An 8749-nucleotide genomic window follows, 5' to 3' on the forward strand; every position below is an offset into this window, starting at 1 on the left:
ACCTGGGGCAAAATCAGTACTTGGTCCTGCTAGTGAAGGAAAGGGGCTGGACTCGATAGACCTTTCAAGGTCCCTTCCAGTTCTAGGAGATAGGATATCTCCATTATTTTAATTTTTTTTTTTTTTTTTTTTTTTTTTAATTTTAAATTCCACCCACCGCCCTCCCCTGCCCCAACTTTTCCACTGGGAATAATACCAATTTTTTTTCACTCCCCCTCACTCACTCCCAGAACTCAGGCAATTAATACTGTGCCTACAACTACATTCCCCTTTCAGAAAAGTTCTCTTCTCTGCCTGTTGTACTTTTTAGCTCTGCTACAATAGATATTTTTAAAAGTCCAGCACTTCATGAATGGGATTAACAAAGCATGCTTCGTGGCAAACGCGTAGAGCTGTCAGTGAAAAAGCTAGAACCAGAGATATCGGTTTTAAACATCAAGAAGCTTTTGGTGGTATACAGCTCAGTTTACAGTGTCAATCATAAATATGCTAATATTCAATATCTTGGATGCAGTCTTTTACCTGAGGCACAGCGCCCTCATATGGTTCCAAAGGAAAGCATCAAACCCTGCTTAATCCATGTGCTGAGTAGTTTCTTATTTCCAAGTCACTTTGGATTAACTGTTTGCCAATAGATCTGTACTTGAAACAATAAGCAAAGGCTCCCAGTAAATGTTCCTATACTTTTCAGAAATCAAAGTTACCAACACTAATTAAAAACCAATAAATGTCCCAAACACCTGAGTACTCAAACCTCTAATGACCAAGGCAAAAAGATCAAGAAACGGGAGAGCCATCCTTAACAAGAATTCCTTTTACTGCTGGAAGGGCAAGTGAACGGCTAAGCTGCAATGCCAACTGTATTTCACGGATTGCACAGTCTGGTTAAACAGCACAAGCAGCCATCCCACCCCAAGATTATCAATGCACCTCTCTTTAAAAGGAGGCCCCACACCAGTTTCTAACTCACGTTTCACAGGCAGCACAATGCTCTCCCATTGTATTACAAACCCAACCATAACACTTAATCCTTCGGTGGAGAAATTCTGCCACCCAATGTGCAAAAAGCATCTTAGTGTCATTAAGCAGTTTATTCCACGGGCTATTCGGTCACCGACAAAGCTATCGGGTATCTCTAAATTGCTGTTCCAGGGCAGAAAAGCAGATATTCATGTGCACTGGTCAGGAAAGAGCTGATGTGAGGAAATGGGAGCAGATAAGGAGGCTAATAAAGAATCCAGACTCATGTTGTAGTCTTTGAGTAAACATTGTAAGGGGTAAGTGCAACCACAAGATGATGAAATAAATAGACTCAAGTTCCAGCTAATGATACTTAGCTCTTATACAGCAATTTGATCAAGACCACACAGCAAGTCAGGTGGCAGGAACAGAGATTAATCAATGGAGCCTAGGGCTGAATTCAAAAACGTGCTGCCTCTCCATGGGAATTTTTTTTTTTTTTTTAAAAAGGATGCCTTGTTCTGGCCAGATGAGCTGTCAATCACACACCACACGACAGGTGACAGTCCAGCAGCCGGGCGAGAAGTAACTAGCTGCTGAGATGGGCAGTCCAGGACGGGTCTTTCTGGAATATAGGCTCAAGACAAACAATGGTTCGGTACTGAGATGTATCGAGGCTACTATTGCAGAGAGCAGCATGTCCCAAACCACTTCTACACGTCCTAAAGAGTAGAAACTTCAGAGGCTTTTCAGTCCACTGGAGCAAGAAGGCTGGGAACTCAGTAAGACAAGGGCAGGTTTTGACCCCTATGTTCCCATCCAAGCAGAGCACATGAGCGACTGGGGAGCAGCGAGCAGAGCAGGGAGATGCTGCCACCCACCATGTCTTCAGATGACAGAAATCCTCCATCAGCATAAAGACATTTAAACAAAAGGATTAATAATTAAGTGGGACAGGGCCAGTGCGGAGAGAGGCCCCTAGAACCAAACCCCACCCTGATGGGGATCCCCCAAGCTGGACAGGCTGGAGAAGGGTCCCTAGAGCCAGCCCCACCCTGACAGGGATCCCCCCAAGCTGGATGTGATGGAGAGGGGTCCCTAGAGCCAACCCCCTCCCCGACCGGGATCCCCCAGGCTGGTGGGCTGGAGAGGGGTCCCTACAGCCAGCCCCGCCCCGACCGGGCTCCCCCAGGCTGGGCGGGGTGGAGAGGGGTCTCTAGGGCCAGCCCTGCCCCAACAGAGCTCCCTAGGGTGACCAGACAGCAAATGTGAAAAATCGAGACATGGGGTGGGGATAACAGGAGCCTATATAAGAAAAAGACCCAACAATCGGGACTGTCCCTATAAAATCGGGACATCTAGTCACCTTAGGGCTCCCCTAGGCGGAGCGGGCTGCAGAGGGGTCTCTAGAGCCAGCCCCCGCCCTGACAGGGCTCCCCCAGGCTGGGCCGGGTGGAGAGGGGTCTCTAGGGCCAGCCCCCGCCCCGACAGGGCTCCCCCAGGCGGGGCGGGCTGCAGAGGGGTCTCTAGGGCCAGCCCCCGCCCCGACAGGGCTCCCCCAGGCTGCAGAGGGGTCTCTAGGGCCAGTCCCGTCCTGACAGGGATCCCCCAGGCGGGGCGGGCTGCAGAGGGGTCTCTAGGGCCAGCCCCCGCCCCGACAGGGCTCCCCCAGGCGGGGCGGGCTGCAGAGGGGTCTCTAGGGCCAGCCCCCGCCCCGACAGGGCTCCCCCAGGCTGCAGAGGGGTCTCTAGGGCCAGTCCCGTCCCGACAGGGCTCCCCCAGGCGGGGCGGGCTGCAGAGGGGTCTCTAGGGCCAGCCCCCGCCCCGACAGGGCTCCCCCAGGCGGGGCGGGCTGCAGAGGGGTCTCTAGGGCCAGACCCCCCGGGAAGTGCAGTACCAGCCCGGCGCAGGTGCTGACGGAGGCGAAGGAGTCGCTGCGGTTCAGCACGTGTCCCGTGTAGAAGCAGAGCTGCTCGGCCGGGGGGCGGCTGCGGGCCCGGGCCTCTCCCGGCTCCTCCACCGCGAAGCCCCGCGCGAGGAAGTGCAGGTCCCGCCGGAGGTGCAGGTAGAGCTCGCGGCCGGAGGCCGGCAGGCGGAGCAGCACGGCCTCCTCCTCGGGCGGCGAGCGCCGGCGCCGGGGGCTGCTCCCGTGCCCGGCCCCGGCCGGCTGCAGCAGGTGGATCTTCTCCAGCGCCACTCGCTGCGGGATGGCCACTTCCAGCTCCGCGCCGCCGGCTGCGGGGGAGAAGCAGAGGGGCTGGGTCACTCGCGTCCCAGCTAGGGTCAGCGTACCCGGGGGTAGCGCGGCTCGCCCTGGGGGCACCCAGCAAACACCCCTCCCCGCTGGGCCACTGCGAGTCATCCCGTCCCTAGGGAACACTGCCCCCTGCGAGCCGCAGACAGAGCGGGGGCCAGTCCCCCTCGGCCCTGCTGCCCACCCACTAACACCAGGCACTCGTGGGCAGGCTCAGGCGTTAACTCCCCAGCCCCTGGGAGACCTAGGGGGGTCGGGAAGATAAGCGGGACTTTTTACAACAGAGAAACCGCTTTCCTCCCCCTGCCTCCAGATCTAAAGCCCCAAGGCCCCCGCTCGGCTGCAGCACCCCACTCCTGCACCCTGCTCCACGCAGCCGGGTCCCTGCACTCGGCCCTCGGGGGTTCAGCCTCAAGGCTTAATGCCCTGGAACTTCTCAACAGGCTGCAGCCGGTGGAGCCAAGAGGAGGAAAATATGTTTATCTACAGGAATAAATTCATCTCCCAAAGGCCCAAGTGTGCAGGGAAGAGGAGAGGGAGGGGAAAACAAAGCAAAAAAGGCTAAAAACGCTACTTGTATCATTACTATATATATATAAATAAAACAGAGCCACAAGCATCGCATTCACCAACCCCCATAAAAACCTGCAAAGGGGGGGGGGGGGGAGCAGAGCAAGTTAAAGCTGTAACTGGCCTGTCCGTTACAGCAGCAGGACAGGAAAAGAAAATACAAAAGCCTGGAGCAATGTCTCCTGCAAACTGAGATCTCAGCCCTGCAGCAGATCTGGTGCATGCCCCGAGGGCTGCAAACGCATGCAGCCGACACGCCGAAAACGGCAGGCAACAAGCAACAATTAAAAATTGCCCGCCCCTGTGCTTCTGCAATTGCAAACGCAGCAGGACGCCTGCACGGTCCCAGCTGCTCAGCTCCCTGGCCACCGTGGCTGTCAGAGCCAAAGGGAGACTGTGATGCCGGGGTCAGGAAGGAGGGGGGGGAGAAAAGCGCTACCTGTGGTGGGGTCCAGTCCCCAGAGCAGCAGGAAAGGAAATAAGAGAGGCAGGAGGGAGCCGTCAAACATTTTATTGCAGTGGAGGGGCCCCAGCGACTGGTCTGTGCAGTGCAGAAGAGGAGGAGGCGAAGGGCTGGTGGTGGCGGCAGCAGCAGCAAGATCCTGGGCTGGAGTGAAGCCCTCCCAGCCTTTGGCAAAATTAATTAGCGCTGCGGACAAACCCAACGTGGTGAAAGTCCGGCCCCTCCTCCCCTTTGCTGTCCCAGGTGGTGATTGGAGCTCAGCCTCCTAGAGCTACACCTCCTGCTCTCCCATTGGCCGCCCCGCTTCAAACACTGGAGTAAATAGCTAGGTTGTAAGGGGAGGAGGGGTACACGTGGTTTGTGCGCAGAGAGGGGGAACTGGCACCAGGTGGCGCCAGGGAGTGAGGCTGCGGGGAGCCCCATTGAGGTGAAGCTACCTGCACAGAGGGGTTGGGGCTTGGAATGAGCATAGGGGATGCTGAGTGGGAAGGTCTAGTTGCCAGCTTGAAACAGTAAGCAAAGCATTTTTGCAGCTGGCAGGAGACATTCCAGGCAACCCTGATTCCCAGCTTTAAGGAAGTTTTTAAATAACTTTAGGTGATTAACAAGTAAGACAAAAATGAAAATAAAAGGGGGGGAGGGAGGGAGGAAAAACAAAAAAGAGAAACTTTCCCACCCCACTGATTTTGTCCCTAAATAAATCTCCGCGTAAACTCTGTAGCTGGTGCAAAATTTCAAGGCTTCTTGGAAATGCACGTTGGAAAAGTAGAGTAGAAACAATTCATACTCCACCCCACTTTTAAAGTGCCACTGCCAACTTTAAAAAAATCACATGTTGTAGCCACACACATTTCTTCACTTATGTTACTAGCACTAGCTCAGATTACTAAAAGTGAAGGAAATTTTAAAATTCTATTTACACACCACTATTTCGGCTCTTTGTTTACACCATGCGTTTCTCCCAGTTGGGACAAGGAGACGAGAGTGACTATGCAGTAATACTAAGAAAGGGTCAGATGGGACAATTCTAGAAACGGGCCATCGAGGAGGTACAGCATGGGCTGTGGCATTGCACGCTTTCCCCACCTCCCCTTTTCTAATAGATCAACATGGAAAGTCCACCTCAATGTAGGAGAAAGGAATTCAGTCTCGAGGCCAATTCACCCTTTCATCTCTGTGCTGAAACCACCAGCATTACACAACTTTGTGCCAACTGTGAACTTGGGTGTAGGATTGGTTTTTTGTTGTAGACATCTGACCACTAGGGACTGGAGTGAGACCACCAATTACATTTGCACTGGCCAAATAAAAGCATCAGAAGGTAACTATATTTAAGTATCAGAGGGGTAGCCGTGTTAGTCTGAATCTGTAAAAAGCAACAGAGGGTCCTGTGGCACCTTTAAGACTAACAGAAGTATTGGGAGCATAAGCTTTCGTGGGTAAGAACCTCACTTCTTCAGATGCAAGTCTTGCATCTGAAGAAGTGAGGTTCTTACCCACGAAAGCTTATGCTCCCAATACTTCTGTTAGTCTTAGAGGTGCCACAGGACCCTCTGTTGCTTTTAACTATATTTAGTCAGTACCACCATACATCTTAACTGAATCCCAGTGTAAATTCTATAGATGGTGCAAAATTCCAAGACTTCTTTGAAATGTTGTAGAAGTGAAAAGCTCCATATTCCACTACCAGTCTCCTAAACCAGCCAGCCTCCTCACACTTTGAAGGTAGTAACAAATCCAGGGCCACTTAGAACTTAACAACTGTTGATATGTTGCACACAAGAGCGCCCTGAAACTTCACAGGGATAAAACTCAGTTCTTCTTGCTGCCAATCACAGGCCCTTTGCCACTTTTAAATAAGAATCTCCATCAGCTGTTAGCAGTACAGCGCCTATGACACAGTTAGAAACAGTTCAATCGTGTATCAGGCACTAGTACGCATAGATCATACTAATTTGTCACAGAATTCACCAGTTGTGATGTTATATCATGTTTTCTGCATTTCCTTTCCTTCATTAGTAAAGCTGAAAATGAATATATAGGATCCTGATTTCTTAAGAAAGCTATCTGTTCCTGAATTTCCTGTAGTTTATACTCCACCTGAAATCTTAATCTTCTGGTTATGATGTCTCAGTTAATTGCCAGAAAAATTATGAGGTTGGGAACAAACTGCATGAGCCAACGAAGTCTTATAGACAATGCGCTTATAGGTTTGTGCAAATATTCTTCATAATAAAGAACAAAGGAAGAGGAAAAAACTGAAAATGTGAAAGAGAAATGGATCTGTTCCTCCCTGAGGCTCCAGAGAAGTCCCAACCATTCTCATTTCCCATAGATATTAACTGACGTTGAGGCCACTTTGGGCCTGATGCAAAGTCCATTGAAAGCAATGGAAATCTTTCATTACCCTCACAGAGCTTTGGATCAGGCTTCATGCACCTGGCAGGACAGGATCCATAGCAAGTAGCTAAGGCCCAAATTGGTACCTCCTTTAAAACTATTGCCAGTTGATCTGCATCCTGGATTCCAAAGTTATGTTAGGCCTGGTCTACACTACGAGTTTAGGTCGACTTTAGCCGCGTTAAATCGAATTAAGCCTGGACACGTTCACACGACGAAGCCCTTTCTTTCGACTTAAAGGGCCCTTTAAATCGGTTTCTTTACTCCACCTCCGACGAGGGGATTAGCGATAAAATCGGCCTTAGTGGGTCGGAATTGGGTTAGTGTGGACGGAATTCGACGTTATTGGCCTCCGGGAGCTATCCCACAGTGCTTCATTGTGACCGCTCTGGACAGCACTCTCAACTCAGATGCACTGGCCAGGTAGACAGGAAAAGCCCCGCGAATGTTTGAATTTCATTTCCTGTTTGCTGAGCGTGGAGAGCACAGGTGACCACGCAGAGCTCATCAGCACAGGTAACCGTGATGGAGTCCCAGGATCGCAAAAGAGCTCCAGCATGGACAGAACGGGAGGTACGGGATCTGCTCGCCATATGGGGAGATGAATCAGTGCTGGCTGAACTCCGAAGCAGTAAACGAAATGGCAAAATATTAGAAAAGGTCTCCAAGGCCATGAAGGACAGAGGCCATAACAGGGACGCACAGCAGTGCCGCGTGAAAATTAAGGAGCTAAGGCAAGCCTACCACAAAGCCAGAGAAGCAAACGGAAGGTCCGGGGCTGAGCCGCAAACATGCCGCTTCTACGCGGAGCTGCATGCCATTCTAGGGGGTGCAGCCACCACTACCCCAACCGTGTGCTATGACTCCCTCACTGGAGAAACACACAGGGAAGCGGGTTCGGGGTACGAGGAAGATGAGGATGAAGATAATGTAAATAGCTCACAGCAGCAAGGAAGCGGAGAAACCGGTTTCCCCAACAGTCAGGATATGTTTATCACCCTGGACCTGGAACCAGTAACCCCCGAACTCACCCAAGACCCTGGGGGCACACAGGGGACCTCTGGTGAGTGTACCTTTGTAAATATTACACATGGTTTAAAAGCAAGCGTGTTTAATGATTAATGATTAATTTGCCCTGGCAATCGCGGCCAGTACAGCTACTGGAAAAGTCTGTTAACGTGTATGGGGATGGAGCGGAAATCCTCCAGGGACATCTCCAGAAAGCTCTCCTTCATGTACTCCCAAAGCCTTTGCAAAAGGTTTCTGGGGAGGGCTGCCTTATCCCGTCCGCCATGGTAGGACACTTTACCACGCCAGGCCAGTAGCACGTAGTCTGGAATCATTGCATAACAAAGCATGGCAGCGTATGGTCCCGGTGTTTGCTGGCATGCAGACAACATCCATTCCTTATCGCTCTTTGTTATCCTCAGGAGAGTGATATCATTCACGGTCACCTGGTTGAAATGGGGCAATTTTATTAAGGGGACATTCAGAGGTGCCCCTTCCTGCTCTGCTGAACAGAAATATTCCCCACTGTTAGCCACGCGGTGGGGGGGAGGGGTGAAGTGATCATCCCAGAGAATTGGGTGTGTGGGGGAGGGGAATTAGTTGGGTTTGTGCTGCATGTTAACCCTGAAACCGCAGCCCCTCCTTTTACATTGCAAACCCATTTTAAATGGCCAACCCAACGGGTGCTTGGTATGGTTAATGAGAGCAGTACTGTTTGAAACCATCCCCACATGTTAAGAAGGTTAAAAAAGCCAAAAGACTGTGTCTTACCATGGCTGCCTGCAAGCTGAAATCTGTGGCCTGGCAGTGCGTGAGTTATCTCTCACACCAAACCGGCAGGCCCTCAATATAAGAGGAAAAATGCGACCTTGTAACGAAAGCACATGTGCTGTGTAATGTGAACAGCAAAATTTAACGTGAAAGAGTGTACCCATTGTTCTCTAAAATGTGTCTTTTTTAACCACCTCTCCCTTCTCCTCCACCAGCTGCAAATCTTTCTCCTTCACAGAGGCTAGTGAATATTCGAAAGCGAAAGCGAAGGACGCGTGATGAAATGTTTACAGAACTACAGACTGCCTCCCACGCTGACAGAG

At 51.2% G+C, this 8749-nt stretch overlaps 1 protein-coding gene across 1 annotated transcript in view; it reads right to left on the minus strand.

Moving 5' to 3' along the window:
• ADAMTS17 (ADAM metallopeptidase with thrombospondin type 1 motif 17) overlaps positions 1 to 4293 on the minus strand; it is a 271681-nt gene extending 267388 nt beyond the window's left edge. The window contains exons 1-2 of the mRNA XM_065412384.1: positions 4224 to 4293; positions 2858 to 3195 (exon numbers count right to left, since the gene is read on the minus strand). Of these exons, the coding sequence (XP_065268456.1) occupies positions 2858 to 3195; positions 4224 to 4293 (408 nt within the window). The remainder of the gene's footprint in view (positions 1 to 2857; positions 3196 to 4223) is intronic.
• Between the last annotated feature and the right edge of the window lie 4456 nt (positions 4294 to 8749).

Source organism: Emys orbicularis, chromosome 10 (genome assembly GCF_028017835.1).
Source record: "Emys orbicularis isolate rEmyOrb1 chromosome 10, rEmyOrb1.hap1, whole genome shotgun sequence".
Lineage (NCBI taxonomy): Eukaryota > Metazoa > Chordata > Testudines > Emydidae > Emys > Emys orbicularis.